This window comes from Pezoporus flaviventris, unplaced genomic scaffold, assembly GCF_033815535.1.
Source record: "Pezoporus flaviventris isolate CSIRO_AGI_PZ_B2104156 unplaced genomic scaffold, CSIRO_AGI_Pfla_v1 ptg000066l, whole genome shotgun sequence".
Lineage (NCBI taxonomy): Eukaryota > Metazoa > Chordata > Aves > Psittaciformes > Psittacidae > Pezoporus > Pezoporus flaviventris.
In genome coordinates this window covers 22,988,855-23,012,032 of record NW_026892614.1, presented here as the reverse complement: position 1 = coordinate 23,012,032, position 23,178 = coordinate 22,988,855, and the positions used below count along the sequence as shown (strand labels likewise).

General features: G+C 37.5%; 1 protein-coding gene and 1 long non-coding RNA gene across 3 annotated transcripts in view; both read right to left on the bottom strand.

Moving 5' to 3' along the window:
* LOC133278595 (uncharacterized) overlaps positions 1–23,178 on the bottom strand; it is a 398,225-nt gene that overhangs the window by 302,605 nt on the left and 72,442 nt on the right. The window lies entirely within an intron of this gene.
* CCDC170 (coiled-coil domain containing 170) overlaps positions 14,318–23,178 on the bottom strand; it is a 32,054-nt gene continuing 23,193 nt past the window's right edge. The window contains exons 7-10 of one of the 2 annotated variants that reach the window (XM_061471580.1): positions 21,576–21,749; positions 20,154–20,396; positions 19,073–19,309; positions 14,318–15,351 (exon numbers count right to left, since the gene is read on the bottom strand). In XM_061471580.1, coding sequence (XP_061327564.1) covers positions 15,151–15,351; positions 19,073–19,309; positions 20,154–20,396; positions 21,576–21,749 — 855 coding nt within the window. In that variant the 3' untranslated portion in view covers positions 14,318–15,150. The remainder of the gene's footprint in view (positions 15,352–19,072; positions 19,310–20,153; positions 20,397–21,575; positions 21,750–23,178) is intronic. The other variant, XM_061471581.1, reaches the window with a different exon arrangement.

Here is a 23,178-nt window from a genome sequence, read left to right as displayed (position 1 = left end):
TATTCCCCCAGAGCCACACATACGTATACAAGTACTACTAACATGTGAGTGTATAATCCTGTATGCATTCATAGCACTATGTCACTACATAAACTGAAGAAAACTACCACCTTGCTTGTTTGGCAGCCTACAGGTATCAACATCTTCTTTACAGTAATGCTGAAGTGAAGGTTCTGATCATAAACAAGCACATAAACCAGAAACACTTCTGTTTTTCTCCAGCTTAATAATGGAACAGAAGTAGAAAATAAAACAATCAGGATTTAACAAATGACATTAAACTTGTATTTTCAGACTGCTGAAGCTGGTACCATTTGAGCAATGGAAGAATTAGCAGGCATTGTCAGTAATCACTTATTTACAAGAATCATGCAAGCAGATATATTCAGCATTATTACTGAGGATTTTTATGCAGTGTTTTCACACTGGATTTATGTAATTTATTCTGTGAAGCTACACATTGAGCTCCCATCTCTATTAAAAAAAATATTATATTCTACCTTACAGGCAGGGTAAATCTTCAGTCCTTTAAGATCTTTGTAAAATCATGACAGTGGTTTTCACCTTTATTTGAAGGGGAGAGCATGGATGTAAAAAACATTGCCCTTACAAAAGAAGTGACTCAGATAAAGGATGCCAAAAATGTAGAAAGTAAGGACAAAAACATGGCTAAAGACACCCACAGCTTAGCAGTGGGAGCAGCTTCACTCTTTCAAACAAAGAATGCACGTTTCAAGTACTTTTTAAAAGAAAAATGGGTGCTAAAAGTATAAATACATAATTTACCTATTGGCAGGAGATCCAGTTTGTGCGATAGTTTTATCTGGGTGCTCTGGGCTCCCAAAACTTCTACAACAGCAAGAGCTACATGCATCTTGAAATACTATTTGCTCCCTGGCATGAAGAATGCTGCAACAGACAAAATACTCCCTCAGGGCAGACATGGCATGGAGAGATTTAGATAAGTGTGGTGATGCAACTATTCACTGGAGCTAAACGTGTCCAGCTGATGGTATCACAGGCAATTGCATTTAGAGGATGGCCTTTTTAAATTATTTTCTTAAAAGGAAACCCCTAACCAGGAACGTGAGGGAATTTCTCTGTACTGATAAATTATTCCTGTGCAAAATTCCTTGAGTAGGAAAGTTATTCTACCACTGTCCACCACCTGTGGTGCCCAGCGTGGCCCTTTCCTTCAGTAAACTCTGGCCTTGAGTAGCTATCGATCACCTTTGCTGCTGCAGGTCCCACAGTTATGGCTGCTGGTCCAGCTCTCTACAAAGTTAAACCAGTTCAAAATCTTTTCAGATTGAGGTAAACATAAAGCAGTTAAAATTTTATTCCACAATCCGAAATGTAAATCTCTACATAAAATAATTGCCTATTTTAGGAATAGTCTCCATATTCCTTTTTTCTGCCCCTGTCAGTTTTATTCAGCCAGTTTAGATGTCAGGAAAACTTGTTTGACTAAATTAAAAGTAAGCAACATTGTAAGCATATAATTTTATTTAAACTAAGTTTGTGCTGTCAGGATACCTAAAGGATCACCTATGAACAATAAGTATCACTAGGAAGGTTGATACTAATATTTTCACATAAGATTTCATTAAAGGTTTTGTAATTGATGCACAGCAGATGCATCTATGCAAATAGTGTGTATTTTCCTTTCAAAACAACAAATGAACTTATGACTGCCCAGGTCACTTAGTTTGTGTATTAACAACAGTACACAAACTTTCAGTAGTCTTTCAGTAGCTGACCTTTATCAGATTGGCTGACTGACAGCAATTTGGTCGGTCATTCCGTTAAAGGCAAATGTGTATTTCTTGGCCTCAGAAAAAGAATAATGTTAATTGGTTAACAGTATATCAGACCCTATTTCAGTTCAATGCCCTTTTGTTGTTGCTGCTGTTAGAATAGTTTCTTGATCTCAGCATTTAGCTAAATTTCTAGCGATAAAGTAGATTTAAATCAGAAGATTATACCAAAGCTATAAATAGAGCCCAGTCCTATGGGCATCTGTTTTCCTATTTCCAAAAGGGACTAAAAAGTGCAGGCTACACAAAGAAAATCTCTACTCCACTAATAAGTGCGTTATTCTTACTCTATTCTTATTAATGCCCACATTTTTTAGCGCACAGAATGAGACTCCACAACTGAATTCTTTTTGATGCCTACCTAGTTTAATGTTTTCAACAGGTTAAACTCACCTGGCCTTAATAGGGCAACTGCTGGTACCCTTGGGATTGAATCCCTTCAGCTCTTCAGGATGTTGCTCTTTCCAGAGACACATGCACTGTGTCCAGCCACTGCTGGCTAATGATGCTGGGCTCAGTTCTTTGCACCTGATATGCAGTCTAATGAAAGTGGAAAAAGCTGCTAGATGATGTATCATGTAGTATATGCTGATCCTGTAGTTCTTTGATAGTGACCAACTGATTGAATTAGTTCAGCAACCTTTTGAAGCACCAACTAGGCACCCTTCGGCGTACCGACACGAGACTATCAGGCACCAGCCTCCAAGTCTCTCTGCATGATAGAGAGCATTGTCATTTTGTCTCCTGATTCTTCTGGTTATTCTTTACGCAGTCAGTATTTTCCTGACACTTGTTCTGAACTTGCATTGTGTCCCTGACAGCTGCTGCCTGTTCCCCACATAGTAGCATCATGTTGACTTTGTACCTGTCAGCTGGTTTATTAGGGTTGAAAAATCCCACACATGCGTGCATCACCCCTGAAATCATATCAGGTAAAAGACTTTTCAGGCTTTTTCCTACACAGCCAACTGCTAAATTGCATTATGCACTGCATTTATCTTCCCACATTATTTCTTACATTAGTAACATATTTCCCTGTTCCAAAACAGCTCTTTACACTAGCCTAGTTAGGAAAACGTGACATTTGCAGTAAGCACCGATTTTAGTTTCCTGCTAGTATTTAGTACTGCCTAAAACATACAAGTACACGTATAATGCAATCTGTTAAAGAAACCACACTTGAAAATCTAAGGGATTTTGTATTCCACTTATTTTGGACTACCTAGGCTGCTAGCAAAGGAAAGAATATTTAGAAGCAGTTAAATAAGAAATTCCACAACAGCCAAACAATTCAACTTACTGCTGGAATATAACTTCATTCATTCATTTTGTCAGCTTGTTTTGTGGATTTTTAAAAAGCTGAAGTGTTACTTTGTTATGGGTTAGATCTTTAAAATAACAATAAATAAAACAGTAAACTATAGCTTCTAACTGCAAAACTGAGGATAAAAACAATATGGCAAAACCACTGCTATGGCTATTTATATTGTTGAAAATATTACCAACCTTAGACAGATCTCTAATACATAATTATGTGTCTGGATAGAAAAAAGAAACCTGAAATCCATCTACTCCAGTCCCTTTCTTGTAACAGGAATGATCAGATCCTCTCCAGGCATGTACACATCTGTCCCACTGAAGGTCCTGTCACATCTTGATCACAGCCACTATGATGAGTTCATGTGACAGATTTCTCCAGCCTAACGACCATCTCAGTAAATAAGCCCCTCCTCTTCTGCCTGTTTGTCACTGGCCTAACAGTATGTTCTTTGCCAATCTTTCTGCAAGCTGTTACCATTCCTCGACCACTAGCCTTTTAAAGAGAAACAAGAATTGACCATTCCTAAATGAATTGGCTTTAGAATTTTAAGGCACCACAGATTACTGAAGAGTGTAATTTGTTTCAAGCAGGCAATTTATCTGGGTTTCAGAAATAATACGACGCCATATAATTGATTTTACATGTGAATTGACTATAAACAAGTTCAATATGGCAAACATCCCCTTACCCTATTCAATAAGCACACACCACAGTCTTATGACTGGGAATCATAACTTGTAGAAAAGAATGATCATCACATGACTGGATATATGTAAGGAATATACTTTATATCCATGTGGAATCTTCAGTAATTAAGGTGGGTGTTCTACACCAGCATCAACTTATCATTCTGCAGTCTGACCCCATTCCCTCACCACACATGTCTATGCCACCGACACCCTGATTCCTCAGGCCAACCATTCTCCCCATCCCACAGCACTTATTAGAGAAACCAGTATTCACTTACCTCCTGCTTGCTGATACTTCAGGGATTTTACAACTCTTCTTTTTTTCTTCTTATAGACATATTTTGTGCAGAACAACGTAACCCTTTCTTTAAATTGAAGTTGTTGGGCCTTTGGCATTTTTTTGTTTTCTTTTCAGTGTTCATATACTAAAATTACATTGGCTTTCATGTGGAACTGTGAAAGCCAACATGTCCAGCTGGAAAATCATGGTAAGCTTCTGAGAGAGACAAAACCAAATATGCACTGAGGCAATCAGGAGATCTAAGATTTTGATATTTTGACTACTCTAAATTATAAATTCAAAGACCCTCAATAATATAGGTCATAAGCAGGTGGCTCCAGCTAAGACAGGAAAGTTTTCTCTTCTCTGCCAGGGTGCCATGCAGCAGCACTGGCTGTCAGTGGACACTGCCAGGCATGGGAGCAAAGCACTGCCCTCCCAGAGCATCTTCCCCTTCCCACCAAAGATCAGGTCCCCTTGCTTTTCACCTCTCCTAACGCATTTAGCTTTTACTTCTTCACTCTCCTCTTCTGATTCTCTTGTACACAGCTGCTTGGCCCATTATCAGCTCGTCATTAATTGCTTCCTGAATTAACCCCTTCTTTGCCAGACAGAGCCTGTAAACTCCTCTTTGAAATGTAAGTTGCTTCTGCTTCTTTCAAAGGCACTCCTGTATATTAAATATGAAGATTTAAAAAAATTATAATTTAAAAATTAAATCACAAATTTAAAAATTTTTTTTTGTAATATTCATCTGCGAATCCCTTATACAAGCGTGTACTCATTTCAGATGTATTGCAGACTCTTTACACTTACAAATACTTACTGAGTCACATAGTATCAACTCACCAACACATATTTGCTTTTCTAGAAATTATATTCCTCTATCATTTGGTCTCTGATTTCTTGCTTGTGGCAGAAAATCTCTTTTCAGCAAACTGTGAATCCTGTTTCAGTTTTCTTCTCTTAGAAGCATAAATACTTTTTTTTTTTTTTTAATAAACTGAATTTTATCATATCCTGTTCTTAGTTCTAATTCTTCTGGGCCTACTGAGGTCAATAAACACCCTCTCTTTAGGATTATTTACAAACATTTGTGGTAATGGTGTTCAGATATTTTACAAGGGATAATTAAACAATATTAATTTGCTAAATGCAATCCCTGTGTAATTCCAATCCCCTTACTATGTGGTCTACCAGACAGACCAGAGTTTAAGCGTTGGCATTCAGAATGCAACTGAGCTGAACTGCTTTTCTCATGTTTCATGAAGAACTGCGTCTCGTTTCAGTGGAGCAAACTTGTAGCTCCTTTAGAAATTGTTAAATTGGAGGTTTTATTGTACTGCAGGAAGATCTGTGATCTGTGATAATTTCATCTCAGGAAATGCAACTGCAAAAGGAGCCCAGGAAAAGCAGTGAAGTATCATGTCCAGATGCAGTGCAGATGTGTGGCTCAGCAGCACAGAATCAGAGGATGTGGAGATCCATCTGCCTTGAGCTTTGCTGCATTTTTCAGCAAGTCGCTTCACTTTGTTGTGGTTTCTCTGTCTGTAAAAGCAGAAACAATGGGCCAGCTTTGTTAAGCACTTTGAGATCCTGCCATAGAAAGTACTATGTCAGAGCATAGTCTTATTATTAATAATTAATAAATCACAAGTAAATATTAATTATTTATTTTATTGGCATTTAATATAGTCTAATTATATTTGCAGCTATTAGAAAGTTATTAAAACTTTTGGAAAGAAATGTGTTTATTGGAAATAAGTCAGCATTGCTGTTTTATTATTACTATTATTTGATAGACACATGCGGTGTATTTTCTGTTCGTCTTATCATAGTATTTTTGTATTCTGATACTTTTCTTTACAATGTTAATTTAATTTTTATATGGGCTATGGTGCTAAATCTGCACTTAAGGTCTACAGGATAGGCACTGATTAACAGAGTGCATTACTATGGTGTTCATTAGTTAGAGAGTTGCTCTCACAGTAGGTACTCAAAAAGTAATCAAGATGGTTAAGAGAAACATGTCGGCTAGTGTCACATCTCAGTCCCTTATAAACCTTTATTCTTCTCCAGGAACACTATTACAGCTTCCCAAAGGACAAGAGAGAATAGCAGAGGTTTGGGAAGCTGCCCTGCTGCTGCAATTTTTCACTCACAAATGTCATGAACACGTTATCATGTATTTCACTCTCATGATCACATATGAATGTTATTGTGAGAAAGCTTTTTCTGTTTAACATCAAGTAACAAGGTCACTAACACATGCCCAGCTGGGGAATGGCAAAGTGGTAAAACTAAGAAAGTGTTAATTTCTGAGTGCAAATGTAAAGGCAAGCGTTGTCTCATTTGTGGAATATTTATTTAAAGTGTATTGTGTTGAGAAATTTATTCTCCAAAGTAGCTCAACTTGCCACTGAAAGCGGTTATCTGTAAGAGACTTTTTCGAACAGCTTAAGCAAAGATTCTTTTAACATTAAAAGGCTGCAATTTGGGGGATGTGAAAATTATAGTCTTATCTTAGATATAAATGTCAATACAGTTTATTGTAAACTAAAAGCAAAACTAGAAGCAAATAACATAAAATATTTCCATTTTTTTCTAAAGAAAAAGCCCAGCAGATTATAGGGAGTCTTTTATGTAACCAAAGATAAACTCATAATACACTAGTGCTTAATTTATGAACATTTTAAAGAACTTTCTCAAGGGGGATTGGCAACTGTGATTACTTCTCTTTCAAATGGAGAATAAATACTTTGGTGCTTAACCTTTCCGGAACTGGAGACTTGGGCCAAGGAGCAGAAAGGAATGTTCTCCTGCTGTTAAAAAAAACACATTTTTCTCTAGGGGAAAAAAAAATGTTTACAATGTATTTTGGGGGGTTATCTATGACAGTGATAAAGGCCAAAGTACATACCCCCCCGTACTTTTACACATTCTAAAATGTAAAATACCTCTGATATTCAGAGAGTTTTGCAGAATCTGATTTATAAAAGTGTTAAGTTATAAAACATGTTTGTAACTAAACAACAGCCGTCAAACTTGCAAGGTGGCAACTGAAACATATGTAGTTAATAGAGCACTGGGAATTGTAAAATGGAACAATGAAATACTTATCATTCATGAAATTTCCCCTTTCAAAACAGTAGTGCAAACAGTAATTGTATATTTTGTGAACTGCACCATGGATGCTTTTAAGGATGTGTGGCAATCACCAGCAATTTTATTTCTTCTTTTCATTAATTTATTAAATTGACTACTTTTTTTCTTAAGTGTTGGTGATGGTATAACCATAATGATCCTTTATTGAATACACATGGAAAAGACTTTTAAAATTCTGTTTCATTTAGAAACTATAATTCCAATTTCTCTATCATATGGAGGAGACACAGGATTCACAGCTGCTATCCAAAGCTTCTGTTCCTCTGATCTTCTGGGTTTAATAACGTACTGAGCAGAGACCCTTTGATGAACTGTTTCATCCAGCTGAAATAGGGCAAACTCATTGAGACACTGGACATGAGTCAAAAGTGTCATCCTTCTGCTCTTGTTTTTCCCCACATTCTCCTGCCACTGGGAAAGGAAAGGGTCAGGAACTCTACCAGGGGACTTTTCCTCATTATAACTCTTCTCCTTGGAAACGGCCACCTTCTGAACATTTTGCATCTTTCCAGATTCACTAATATTTCAGCTGTATTCTTGGGAAACTCATATCCTGCAAGGGCCAAGAAGTGGAGGGCAGACAGGGACCAGAAGCCTTGCTGGGGAGAGTCAAACCACAGCACCCTGCCACCAGGAGGTGAAACTGATCAGTATTAATGGGGGAAAGGATCTGATGGTGGCAGTGAGAAACAGGAGGGGTTTCCCACTGATTTCTCTCTTTCTCAAAATGAAGCACCAGTTGCCGTTACAGTAAGCAATAAACTGAAAAGTGCTAAGTGGGAGAAAGAGAATTATTTCTGTCTTGGAATTCCTACATTTCAAAAACTTATTTTTCACCGTTGCATTTAGACCATTCGCAAACCAACATTTTGTTCATACTTTTTACTCTTTTCCTCCTTCATTTTTCATTCTATTCATTCAGTATTCACATTTCATTCAGTATTGCTGAATTCTGCCAGTGTCAGGAAGCAGATTATTTTAGTTCTGGTCGTATCTGTTTTTCAAACTCACATCCCTGAGTTTCAGAGAACATTCGCTATCATGAATCCAGCTGATCTTTAACAGCCATCCTGGGTTCCCTGCACCTCCAGAACCCAGATGTTAAAGCCCTTCCAATATGCAGAATGCATGTACATAAGCACAGTGGAAAAGCTTCACAAAGACTTCATGTCCAATCTCCTGCTGGTGTGAAATGCTGGAAGTAGTGCTGTTTGAACAGATTTGACTCAAGACAGTCCTTTTGAGAGGTGGATAAGGAAGCAAAAAGCCCTTGCCAAACTGCAGTCCAACAACATGCTTCTGTAATAAAAGCACATGTGGCAACCACAGTGATGCACATGAAACAAGAGAGTCCCTGCACAACAAATCACTGTTTTGTATAGATATTTCCATCCTATGTCACCTTACTTCCGCCCATTCTTCCTCCTTCATTTGGAGAGGTGAGTGCTGAGTTTCTCACACTCTTTCCCAATTCCCTACCCAAGTACTCACACCTCTCCCTCTTTTTTTAACATCACAGCTCACCTTTCCTCTGTCTCTGCCATGAAGCCTCCTTTCTCTTCCCTTCGCTGTGAAACCTGCCATAACGAGCTCCTTCCTAAGTCTGTCTTCTCCCTGTAGCTTTAAGCTGGGCCACTCCTTCTATTCCCACTTGTTTCTAGTGAAAAAAACACTGAGCGGAGACCTTTGCTCCATCCCAGAGCAGCCAGGAACACTCATTACACAGAAGGTAATTTTTTACTCCAACCTGAATTACTCCAAATGGCCAGATTTTTATTTATGGGTATAGGCAAATTATGGTTTTTCCATTAGTCTTGTTTTCAGGAAGGACTGAACCATTTTGGCTTGGATTTTCAAATGAATAAATTCTGTCAGCTGGCATGGAAGACTTCACTTCTCCTGTAAGTAAAAGCAAAGCATCACACTGAACTACAGGCAATGAATGATACCAGTGACAGACACATATATAAACTGAACTTCCAAACCAGTCAACGGTTTCTTGGGAAAACCACAGAGGGAACATTTTTTGAGAAATACAACCTCTGCTTTGACTTTGAGGCCAGCAAGCCACTATAAAGAACTGTATTAGGAGTATTTTAAAGCACACTGCTTAAGAATAAAATAAAAAGCTCTTATAAAAAATGTTATCCTAACTGGGCAGATTTTGGATCTCTCTCGCTGGCACAGCAACTGCTGCCATTTGTAGAGCTTCATGAGACTGAAAGGAAGCTTACCTACCACGATTCAAAAACCAGCTGGGCAGCAGTCCCCAGGCACTTCATCATCAGCCCTTCCTCATGCTCCAGCTTCCTTTTTTCCCCTCCAAGTCATGGGCAGATTTCCAAGGGAAACTGCCTCATCTTGTTTCTATCCTGAAGCTCATCCACAAGTCAGGAGAAGCTTACAAAGCCTTGCAGTTAAGATTTATCACTAGAGAATTATTCTGCACAGCTCTGAACCCATGACATTAATTTTTGTTTAGGTCATTAGTCTAAATCCATCTCTGTTTACTGATTGCTTTCTCAAATAGATATTCTTTTTTTTTTTGATTCCTATGCTCTCCGTGGCCTGCTGCCTTAAACTGTTGAGATGAATAGTTGCAGTCTAAAAGACTCTGCAGCCTTACAGAAGGAGGAGAACTGTATCTTGGTGTCTGCTGAACGCCACACAATGCTGTAAAGGTCTGATGCCACCCTGGCTAGAGGTGAGGTGCATAGCACAGGAAGAGGCTGCGAGTGCTGAGGGACAGAAAGTGACAGGAGAGCAAGAGCATGAACAGGTTTCTCCAGCAGCCCTACACAACCTACAACAGGGCTCCCTGCAAAGGGACTTGAAACCTCACTGGATAAAGAACTGGGCTGGCCGCAGAGATTTCACTGCAGATAGATGATCTGTGAAAGATCAAGGTCACAAAGATATTGTTAATGACAGCAAATTTAACAAAGCATGTGGAGGCTAATAAAAACCAACAAATGACTTCGAAGAAAAGACAGAGTTGTCTGCCAGTAGTGTACTTCTGCTTGTCCTTTGGGATGCTTGTTGAGTAAGTTGTCTCTGACCAACCCCTAAGGGCAAGAAGGCAGTGAAAGTGGCTGCTCATATCAATTGATGCTGCTACTTCATAATTTATACTGCATAGTTTTGCACTGTTACTACAGTAGGAAGGATATACAGAAGAAATGCCTTGAAACACTTGTCTTCTTACTTCTCCATTTCTCCACTGGGGAAAGGGCTGAGTCAGCTCTGCTGGCGTATTGCAGCCTTCCTAGCAATACTGGGGAAGGTCTCTCAGAATCCTGCAGCTACCACCGCATATTTGTTTTGTAGTCCGAGCTCCCAGTGCACAGTCTGACAAGCAGCACAGCAACCCAGCCAGCCAGGGTCATGGCTGAGGAAGGGACATGGCAGCTGATGGGGAGACAGGCAGCCTGCAGCGGCACAAAGACACCCAGCGCCAGGCAGCTCTTGGTGATGGCTCTGCTACCTGCAGGGCTGCTCTCATGCCGTGGGCAGAGGTTGGCTGTACTGTCTGGCAGGAGCGATGGCCCCCAGCAGGCAATGTCCTGATTTTGGAAGGGGAAATTAAGCTTATCCTTTTCGGAATTAATTCAGTCCTCTTAATCAGAGCCCTAAAGCGCATTTCTCAGTACTAAAATGTCATAGTAGGAGTATTTTGTAGAATAAGGTTCTTTTTCAGATTAAGTTGCATTTTAAAACAATATTACCAATAAATTGAATATTTAGTTTATAACCAAGCATACATCTTCCCCACCCAACACACTATCGTGCCATTTCCAAAAAAAAAAAAAGGATCCAAAGTCACCATTTTATAAAAACACCTGTGTACACATGCATACCCAGGGGCCTGATCCTATTCAGCTCCCCTTGGACTTAGTCAGATTTCCTGCTCTCCAGTCCCATCCCCAGCATTACCAAAAGCCATCTGACAGGTGGTTTCGCTGTTTGGGAACTCCTGGAAACGAATATTTGCTCACACTGCAACCTTCTTTTTCTTGTTCCTTCTACTTAATGGAAGTATGAGAGGGACAAACAAGAAAACATAACTGGTTTACTTATTTCCTTCTGAAAAGATGTGTTCTTCTTTGGCTCAGGGCTCGTTAGCTGACTTTAAAACTGTCAGAAAAGTAATCTATTTTGTTCAAGCCAATTGTTGTTTCGTAGTTCTTTCATTTCTGACTCAGTTATTCCTGACTAATTACGAGTACAGTCTAATAAACTAATCTTTTTCTACCAGGAAAATAAGGAAACACTGTCATAGAGGATTCTTACTTGTTTTGACAGAAGAACAAACTAAACTGAAATCTTCCATTTGAAAAGGATCATGTTTAAACATTCTTTCCAATTTCTATTCTGGCAGCTATCATATTTTTTTTTAATTTTCCATATAGTTAACCACTTGTTTTCTGCTTCACTAATATCAAAGATACATTTTCTCCAACCTCATAGAGAATTTCACTTCATTTTATTCCATTCCTCCCCCTTTTTCTCTTTAATGGTCAAGAGAAATGGTCAGCACCTGTAGTCTTAAAAAATACACCTATTTCATATGAAAAAGTTTGAGAGAATACATGATCCAGTCTAGCCTCTTTCTCTAGAAATGTGCCTGATTCCTCACGTGCTTTTTTTTATCTTAATTAAGTGAAAATCTATTATGACTTGGGTCATCTGTATTTTCCCTCCCCTGCACCATCATAATGCACAAAATATTCCATTAACTGAACAGTCCTAGGAAAATGTGGATGATTCACACACCATCCAAAGAATGAACATGTGGCAAAGAAAGAAAACTGCTTAATACAGTAATAATAAAGTCTAGAGCAACAGAAAATCAAGAATAATCGATGTGATCTGCCTTTATGCTTCCTATTCTAATTCAGAAAAACATTTAGATGCTTTTGCACTTAATTTCTTTGAGGAATCATGGTTCTACTGTGTTTCACAGACTGTATTATCAGCAATACAATGTACAAGCAAAAATCCAGTTGCATATATTTTAATACAATGGTATAATGCTTATTTTTTTGTTTGTATCGTTATTTTATTATTGCAGTGTTTAAGGCATGTAAATTAATTCATTTCAATATCTACAATCACAACATTTTAATTTGTTGAGTTTTGCCTTTTTAAACACTGAAATAAATGAAATATCTGAAATGATGAAGTTTTCTTCATTGAAGTTGGTTCAGCTTTTATTTGGAGAATAATCTAGCCCTGCATCTGTACTATTCTGCGATTTCACACATATTACCTTTTTAATATAAATATTTTACCACCGTAAAAGAGTAATTATGAACAGATAGCAACGTCTTCATTCCATACCTTTTATTAAAACAAATAAACCTTGTAAAAACAAACTGATGAAGATGGGATGTCTGCCAACACAGCCTTAATACACACTTTTAGGTCTCTATCATATCTGTCTTGTGTTGAATGCAACTTGGTTTAAGAAAGAAGAAAGCATTTGAAACAAACTTTGAAAACATTCATAAACCTGTTCTATTTTGGGTTTGTTTGGGTTGAGTTTTTTCCATAAGGAAAAAAAAACTATAATTTTTCCTTCCATAAGGAAAAAACTATATTCAATGCTGCATGAAACAAACCTTAAAAAAAGATTGCAACTCAGTGGGTCAAAAATCACTTGAGGTTTGTTCATGTCAAATTACTTCTTTACATTTTTGTTTATTTATTTGCCTTGGTTAAATGGACAAAGAAAGATATCAGTACTATTCCAAAAGTAAAGCAGATTCAGGGAATATTAATAGTGAGCTACGAAGTCATATTCCTTGAAGAACATCGTTAGAAACCCCTTATTCTACTCCCTGTTGTCTCTGTTGGTTTAACATGCAAAACAGTAATTAAGCTTTGCTAGCTACCAACTTCACACGAAAATCTGCTTCCTCTGAAATAATTTGGAGAACTTTGCTGGTGACTTCTGCTGTGGAACTGGAACTTCACTGTTGGTGCAATGGCTGATCATGGGCAGCAGGATACAGGAAGGAGATTTTAAGTGTCCTGGCAGATGTCAAGAAATCACCTCACAATCATAAAATACAGCCAAATATGCAAACTTACTTTATGACTGGCACTCTCAGAGATTATTTCTTAAAGTTATGAATGTACTGTCTGGGTTTAGTGGACCTAATTTTGTAATGCAATATATTTAACTTGCAAAATAAGGTAAAATATGCTTTTTATAATATTTATTAATTTAGACCAAGAAAATAGCTTTTTCTTATTTAGTAATAACTCAAGCAGGAAAAAATTGCCCATAGAGCCAGCAAAACACAAACTGAAACTACTTGTACTCTCATAAAGGATTTGAAAATTATTACATTGTTTTCTACCCTCTAAATTCCCAACCAACATATCATGCCTAAAAATATTTACATTTCAATCTTGACTTTGAAATTGTGGTGCTTTCCTAAGTTTAAGTCTATATAATTTAATTTTAGCTTTTTCCCTTAATTCCATTTACTAAATTTTATCCCAAAAGAGCAACATTTCATTATCAAACAAGTTAGGAAATTTATTTTAATCCAAGTGTCCACAGGAGCATAAGGATATATGATTTGCTATATCTCCTCAAATGATTTATTTCGCAAAAGCTTAGGTGTTTTTTGATTTTTTACTACCAAGTCACTGGGAAATGATTCTTCAGAAGCAAGTGAAATAAAAGCAACCTATAACACTTTGAATCCCTACCCAGACACCAAAATTACCACACTTACTTGAAAAAGTCTCATTTCTCTTAAAATAGTGTGCTCAGTTTTTGTGAGCTTGCTATCATTTGCTGAGATACTGTAGAAAGTCCACAAATGGTCAGACATAAATAAGCACATCTTTTTTACACATCCATACAAAATATATAATTGGAAGAGACAACTAAAACCACAGAACCATGTTTGTGTGTGCTGTTAAAACAGATTTATTGTTCAAGTTTCTTTTTTAAAAAAAATCATTTATTTTAACAACACTCAGCACGATAGACAAGAAGCTTTTATGATTAAGATTAGTTCTGGACTGCTTTTCTGAAAATAAAGACTTTAGTAATTCTGCTATTTTCTGTAGCAGGTAAGCATTCTAAAATAACTTTTCATTAGCTCAGGAGAACTGCCACTTATTTGGAGTATGGATTAATGCCCAAGGAACACAGCAGCCAGAAGAAAACTTTTCAAGGCATCATGGCCAGGGACAACATGCTATTTTACCAAATGTATCTCCACTAGGTGCATGACTGGGCTCTGTGAAAGACCCTTTGCTGAAAACACATAATTTTTTGTTTTGGCATGAGAGCAGACTAAGGAAACAACAGAAGAAAAAGTTAAAAACAAAATACTCTTGCTCCAAAATGGTGATAGTCCTCTGTCTAGCTTCCAGCTGTCTTGAAGATGAAGTCCCTTATGAGTAAAAATGCAGAGACATCCCATTTTGCAAAAAGAACAGCAGCAGGACAACCCCCACTTCATTTCATTCCTGTCACTCAAAGATAAAGCACAAGGAATGTCACTGAAGCTGCCATTTATTAGCAAGCACTTCCCAAAACGGACCACCTCTAGTGTCCCATGCCTTCAACACCTCTACAATGAAACTGGAGGGCTATACTTGTTCACATACTACCTATCATTTTTATAACTTCAGTGTTATGCTGCCCAAGGATTTTCTGTTTGCTGTCTCTAGGCTGCTGGGTTTACTTGATCCATTCAACTAAGTCTCCCTGTCGAAACACTAAAAATCAGCCCAAATTAGTGTCTGTAGCATAGGGAACAGAAATAAATATCTGCTTTCTACACATATCTAGCAGGTAGGGAGGCAAAGCAAATTTTACTTTGTTCTGTCTCCTAACAAAATTTGTGTGTGTCAGTGAAGAAGCTGTATGTTTCTTTGGGAGTGTTCCTCTGGTGCCCTTGCCATTTCTTTGAGGCAGACACAGGGGAAGTAGTGGTGCTGATGAGAGTGAATCAACCCTTCGAGACGTGTAATGATTTCATAGTCAGGAAGAGCCAGGCTGGCAATGTTGAGGCCCAGCATCCGCGAGACCACCTCTCGGAAATCTGTCAGCTGCAAGATCAAACAGAAAGGAATTACTAATACATTAAATACCAAGCAAAGGGGATGCCTAGAAGAACATATACATATATATACAGATATATACATGTATATGTGCATATATACACATACAAATATATATACATATATATATATACATACACGTATATATACATATACACAAGCATTTGTATTAGCAGAAATAGCAGGAATCATCAGGAATTACAGGAATTTCTGCTGTTGCTCAATACAGAGAGCTGAAGAGGGCGGAAACAGCCTTTTGGGACATGTATCAAGTAACAAAACACGTAAACAGCTGAGGTGCTAACAGACAACTGGAAACTCCAGTGGGCACATCTCACAGCACAGGCTGAAGTGCTGGTGCTGACCTCAAGCTCCTGACCACAGCCTGCCACCATTCTCCTCCACTCTGTTTTTTTTGTGAAAACCACAGCAGAAAGGAGGAAGTTAGAAGATAGGTGGAGGTTTGGCACATCCTTTGGTCTGACCCTGACTTGGAATCAGGATGCAGCCAAAATTCAAGATGCAGCCTGGGAAACACTCATTTTTCTTCTGCGCATAACTGCTGAAAATATGTCTTATGAAAGGTATTTGGCAAAGTAATTCAAGAAACCAGCTTTTTCTCCAGTTCCAAATGGACAGTTATACACAAGTAATTGTCATCAGACTCATTCAGCAACTAAATTAAAAGCTTAAGGTCAGATGAACATGAATGCTGATTTACTCTTTTCAATTCACAGTATGGATCATAATAAATCAAACTTCAATGCCTCTTCAATGGACAATGCCTTAATACCCCATATCATCAATACACAACTGAAAGAGGAAAATGTTCCTATTTGAGGAAATATGCTTGTCTTGCTGTCTATTTGAGTGTCAAGATCCCTATTCCCAAGCATGAGAGAGACTTGAAATGTCACAGAAACATCAAAACCATCAAGAAGCCAGGCTAGAGCTCTGGTGTGGCAGCACCCTCACTCCACCAATCATGCTGACAGTTAATGGTAAGGAGGAGATACATACATTCCTGAAAGGGAGATAAAAGTACTCCCAACATATGTGTCCAACCTCAAGAATACCATGCAGAACTCTAAAGCAGTTGCAACATCTGTGAGGCAACCCCCGGAAAACAAGGTCTGTTTCAAGACTTTGACAAAGACTTTTTCAATCACAATACAAACCCTGAGGAGCTATCATGAGTTCAGAAAAACATATGGAAACCCAGACAGGACAGAAGGATTTGAGAATTCAGACCCAGCTATCTGGCTTAACCAAAGCAGTGCTATGTCTTGGATGAACTGTTGGAACAATGTAACACCAGAAACCCCCGCGCTCCCATGTATTGTCTTCAAAACACAGTCAGAAGATCACTGATATGGGACTCTGGCAGTGTGCTAGTAAGTACAATTTGGCAGAAGCTAAAGATTTTTTTAAACATCTGGATCACAGACAGAATGAGCAGGCAGCAAAGCTGGATTTTTTTCCATAGAAACTTATTGTTAAAATATCAAGGCAGCCCTCTGCAAAGAACCAGTCTTGGGATGAATTTATACAAGACGTTTATACAGCAAATCTAACTGATCCCCTGGGAGCACATTAGGGCCTGTGCTTTGCACCAAATTTCTTTCTCTAGTATCTGTTCAACTTAATTAGAGCAACTGTGAGCAAACCAAACACTACAACAATGTATCAAATGCAGTCAAATTAAACTTGATGGACTGACACAGTTTATTGATCTGACAGGATTTTGCCAGAGGGGATACAAATTAAAGCCTACACACAATCATCTCATGCTTTATTTCTGATAGGAAAAGCAGGTCATAGCTATGCTGAATGAATAATATATATGTTAAGAATTGAGTAACTTTCATCAGCAAATAACCTAAACTGGAAAACACAAAGAGCCCTTAAAGAAATCCTTAAAATCACTCATTTATTGCAATTTTAAATTCTGGATTTTTTTTCCCCATTTTAATGGAATAACACTTAGACAAAAAACTTTTCTAACTGTTATATTGTGGTATATAAAGTCCAGTACAGGCAACGCTGTATTTCAGTGAAAATGCGGATAAAAGATTGACAACAAAAATAAATTCTTCCCCATAACCTGACAAAGAGAGCCATCACTCTTGGATGCAAAAAATGCCCCACTAGCAGACATCAAACTGGCTTTTAAAACTCCAAAAAAAAGCAACAGACAATACACACTGCAAGACGCCTTTGCATGTCTCACATGGGGCAAGGTGCTCCATACATGATTAGACTGCTAAGTGCGGATATAGTACTGCAAGCACATAGAGTCATAGAACCATGGAATAGTTAAGGTTGGAAAGGACCTTAAGATCATCTAGTTCCAACCCCCTAGGGACACCTCACACTAAACCATGTCACGCAAGGCTCTGTCTGACCTGGCTTAGAACACTGCCAGAGAGGAAGAATTCACAACTTCCTTGGGCAGCCCATGCCAGAGCCTCATGACAACAACTTTTTAAAATCCTGCACTAAAACATATAAGATGTAGGGAAAAAAATAGATGAAAAATGTATTTCAGCTTTAAAAACAATGCAACATAGGTATTAAGAACACAACAGTTCTCCTGAAATACTAGAAGCTAATATAAATACCACCTAACTCTCTATATAAGACTTTCTTCAATAACAGTTAATACTTCCCAAGATAGGCACAACTTAAAGCAAATGAGAAAAATAATAAAAGATAAACATCAGTAAAGATTCAAAACCAGAGGTTTGCTATGGCAGTAAGCACTCCATTTTCTTTGCACCTTCCATCCAGTGAGCAAAACTATCTGAAGTAAAATTGGAAATTAATGCAATTTAAAGCATTAACCCAAGATATTAGGAGGTGGAGCAGAAGCCAAAAACACACACTAACGTTTAGTTTTCATGCTGCACCTACAGAAAAATAAAAGGGGTCTCATTCCAATAGAAAGAAATAAAAAATAAGGGAGGGTGGGGGCTAGGAATGGAAAAAGTCCTTATAACAAAACCATTAAAACTCAACCAAAACATTAACATTCATATTCCAAGTACTACTGAAAATAAGGACTTGAGTTAATTTCATACAAACAAAATATATTCAGATTTTAATCAGCAGTTGACTGTGGTGGTCATATAATGATGTTACCAATCTCTGTGAACATCCTTTTGTCATAAGTCATTATATATACTCTTTATCTAGGCTTATTAAAATGAATGCTGGTTATGCTGATATTTATTTATATCCAGAAATATGCAACAAGGATATATGAAGTCAGGAAAGTTTTCTGTTCACCCCACAGACAGAGGACATCCAGTATGAATATCTGTAAACTTACAGTTACTCTTGCAAAATTTCAATATATCCACTATTTCCCCACCATATATCCCTTCTAGCAATCTCTACTTTTTTGACTCTTCATGTAGAGCTTCACTTCTCTGTTTTTCACTCTGCAGTATGATTTAATAATGCTTTCAACACAGGGGGTTTTATTGGTTTTATATGTCTGCTCAAGAATATGCACACTTGGCTGCTATTCGCTACAGCCACCAGAGCTGACCATTAGTCCTAAACCAGGCTGTCATTCTGGCTCATAAGCATGAGCTAAAATTTCCTTCACAAAAGTTTTCAGCACAGCTGGATAGCTGCTCCGCCTATACCACCACATTCTTATATTCTATGACAGCTAGCACTTGTCAAATACTTATACACCTACCTGTCTCTCCCTTTTTGCTAATTCTGCAAGGGCTGTTTTAAGCACCTTTATCTCACTGGTAACCGCTTCTAACATATTTTTGTTTTTTTCTTTATCTTCAGTAGCTTTACGCTCCTTTAAAAGAAGTTCTGATTTGACAGAGGTGAGTTGTTTCTCAGCCTTTTCTTTCATTCTTTCCAATTTGCCTTGAGATTTATTGAGTTCTTCTATTGTTCTGTTCTGCTCCAAAGTTTTAATCTGCAGTAACATAAAGTACTGTCAAATTTGTCAAACTTTTCCACCTACCACAAGCATATAATAAAAACTTCAGGAGTAGTTATGAATAAGCATTTTAATGCAGTTTCTTATGGGTTCTTGTTGAAATCACATGTATGTGTGTACTGAAAAGCTGTTAGAGGAGACTGGTCAATTTTAACTCAACAGATTTTCAATTCAAAAACAGTTAATTCTCTGAAGGTTTTGTGAAAAGCAGTAACTAGACACACAATAACCCACAGTGAGAGTTCACACTCTGCTAGTATGAAAAAGAGTTGCCAAATGTTTTGCTGGTAAAAATTCTTGGAACATGCACCTAATTATCCATTTCATTCCATCAGCCACAAGACACAAACTCACATAAAATCAATATTCTTTTCTTCCAGCAGTGGCAAGCTACCAATGACTGAACACTACTTGTGTTCTTGAACACAAGAACAATGAAAATTTAGCACCTTGTTTTATGCAGGAAAACCTCTTCCCCCTTCCCTCCATACTTATCAGAGTAGATCTTCTGTGAGCAATGTATGGGAAAATGTAGGATTATAGTCATATCAACAGGACAGAAAGGGATGCATGTAATGTATTTTTCTTATGCAAGCCCAAAAATTGACATTGTGCTTTATAGATTCTACTTAGTATAACAAGACAAATTGCAAAATAAGAAAAAATATTAAAAATATTAATATTTAATATTGTATTTGCTTTCTCCACCTACATGGTTTTGAGCCGTGTTCCATGAACACACTTACTTTAAATGAACTCCAGCTGTATCTAACTGGAATAGAAAAATGAACTGAATCACAAAAGTAATCTTTTAACTCACCTTAAGTTCATTGGTTTCAGAGAGCTTGGCTTTGAGATCAGTGTTCGTTTCCCTTGCCAGATCAAGCTGCTTCTGTAACTTCTCTATCATCTTATGTAACTTTCTGACAGTGAGATTGGCCTCATCCCTCTCTACAGCTAAGGCGGTCCTTACTTGCTTCTCCTCTTCCAACTGGGTTATTTTCTGCCGCAGAATGTTCATGTGCAGCTCTTTGCTTTCAAGTTTTTCTTTCTGAGTCTTCAACTAATTTTCCAAACACAAGGATATTTGAAAAGATAGATGTGAAAGACAATGGTACTACACAGATCACTTTGTAAATTTAATCCCTGTCTTGTATATTTAACTTGAACTCCTATTCCTCTCTTGAAAACCCTGTAAAGCAGTATAAACACATATACAAAACTTGATACCTTTTATATTACCAATTTATTGTGCTTCTCTATCCCTGAATTTGTGCACTACCTTTTAGAATGAATTTATTTATGGACTGCACCCTATTCGATCATTGTGCATCATTTATAACATCTGACATGGCCTGAAGTATAGGATGCTAGTCAAAAGCAAGAGGTAAGAGAGACTGATTAAAGAAATAGTGGTTTCAGTGGTGGCAGTTTAAGATATTTCCATCTTTAATCACTTAATTAATGCTAGTGTGCAAGAAGGAGAATCAACATACAGAAATAGAAAATCTCTAATCCACTGCTCTCATCCACTGGTGGATACAACACAAGGTCCAGCAGCTTAATTTTGTAACTATGGTGCTCAGGGAGCTACCCATTTTCAAAAAAGCCTGAGCTGAGCTGTCGGGCTTTACTCTAGAACTTCTGAGGAGTATTAACATACATACTATACCCCTCCTAAAGAGCCAGTTGCATCCAGAGAAAACACAGTGTTGTTTTAAACCTTAAACAGACCTAATTCTAAGCTCTAAAACAATCTGATAAACCTAAAACCTGAAGTTTTCACTTTTTCATGACAAAGGGGCACAGTCTTGTTGAAAATGTTGAAATTCCTGGTGAAGTACAACCTACCAGATTCTAGAGAAGTTTGTGTAAGATGCCCCCCTTCCCAGATAATCCTTTTATATTTAAATGTCAATGGTAGTTGTTTAAAGAAATATATTATAAATGTGTATTAAAAAGTATATATATATACACATGAATATGCGTAAATTCACACATTTATATAAGTTGTGAAAAACAGTATTATGTATTTAACTGATTTGTGGGTTTAGTTGGTTTAATATACTCTCTGCACAGTTTGCAAATGTTTGGGTTTTTTTTTAATGGAATGGACATCTCTGAAATTCCTTGTACATACATGAAACACCAACCTACTTCCTCTAGCAAGCCACCATAAAAATATAACCGTAACAATGCTTATCTTTGAAACAAACAGTAATAACATGCCTTTTTTGCTTACCTTCCTTCTTAGGCTATACGCCATAGTCTTGTTTTCAATCACTGCATCACCTTCCAGTTTCACTAACTGTTCTACCCGGGCTAGAATTGTGTCCACATTCATATCAAATCCAACTTCTGCTGCTAGGCTATCCAGCTTCATCTTCTCATTAAGTTGTTCCAGAAATTTCAGGTACTAAGATAAGATGTGGAAAAGTGGGTAAAAGAATAACTTCATTAAAAGTCCTGAAGTACAATTTAAAAGCAGTTCCCCTTACAGTAGCAACCAACTATAGCTAAGTCTACTATCCACAAGAAATAGGATGCTGAAATGGTATGTTTATAGTACACACTCCCAACACAACTGCAAATTCTCCATTTTTCCTTTTTTAGTCAACAATTATTTTGTTCATAAATCCCCGGACCTACTGTATTTATGTTGTTAGCAAGACCAGATTCTTTTTTTTGCTCCTCTGCAGTAAGAGCACTAGGTATGTGTGTCTGCTTTTGGCTCCAGTTCCTGTCTGTGGCTCTGATGCTGTACATGGCCATTGGCAGGGGGAAGTTTTTAAGGACAGGCACATCCTAACCAGTTACAAGTGCTGTGGCTGCTCACTGCTGTGAGCATTAAAACAGATAAAACTGGCACCAGGGATGCCATGGGTGAGATACAATGTAGTCTGAGGAGACACAGGAATGTCAACATGGTCAGTCTTTTGCCCTTCTTTGGAATATCAAGTTTTAAAGATAACAGTTAATGGTTTTCAAATTGCTTTAGAGATTATTTTAATTGCATCTCCATTTGGTTTACTGATGTGAATACATACAGATATAAAATACTATTTAATCTGTTTTTTTCCTTATTTTGTCCTGCCCTACTAGCTCTTTAAAAATTATATTCATTCCCTGGTCTCAATTAGCCTCTTTTGCAAAACCCAAAGCTGTCTTTCTCACTAAGAATTATGTTTGCCTACTTTTGTTGCAGCCCATAATCAAAAAAACAACACTACAAACTATTTCCATAATTGTTGCTAGAGCCCAAGACAAAAAAAAAATAGCGAGAATCTCTTTTCTGCTTCATTATGCTTCTGGTTCAAAAAGTTAAAAACAGCAGCAGAAGAAGAAAGCACTAAGGTTGTTCATTAACAGAAAAAAAAAAATCATTACAAAAATTTCTCTATTGCAGCAAAATCTAGTGAGAAATTAAGAAGCCAGGATCACACTTTCTTTACAGAGGGGGCAGAAGGGAAGGATCAGCTCCATTTTCTGATTTGCTTCCGATGTGGTGGGTGTTTCATTCATAAAAGTAATTGTATTATAGACAAATGCAAAACAGCCAGCACCAAATTGTTGGTTCTTTGAAAATTCAACTTTCTAAGCATTGATCTTGGCCTGGTAACATGCTACAACTTTGTCTTTCTTCGCTATATGGGACTGCTGGTTTAGCTTTCCAGGTACTATGTCATTTTCACAGTCTTGGTATGTGGATGTGTTACAGACTAACAGTGTGTTGATTCTTACAATTAGTAAAAAAATCCTGGTAGTCTTGATAGTCTAAGGATATAAAAGAATCAAGGATTGAAAGACCTTGAAAGAGTGCAGGCCAGATGATATATTAGACAAAA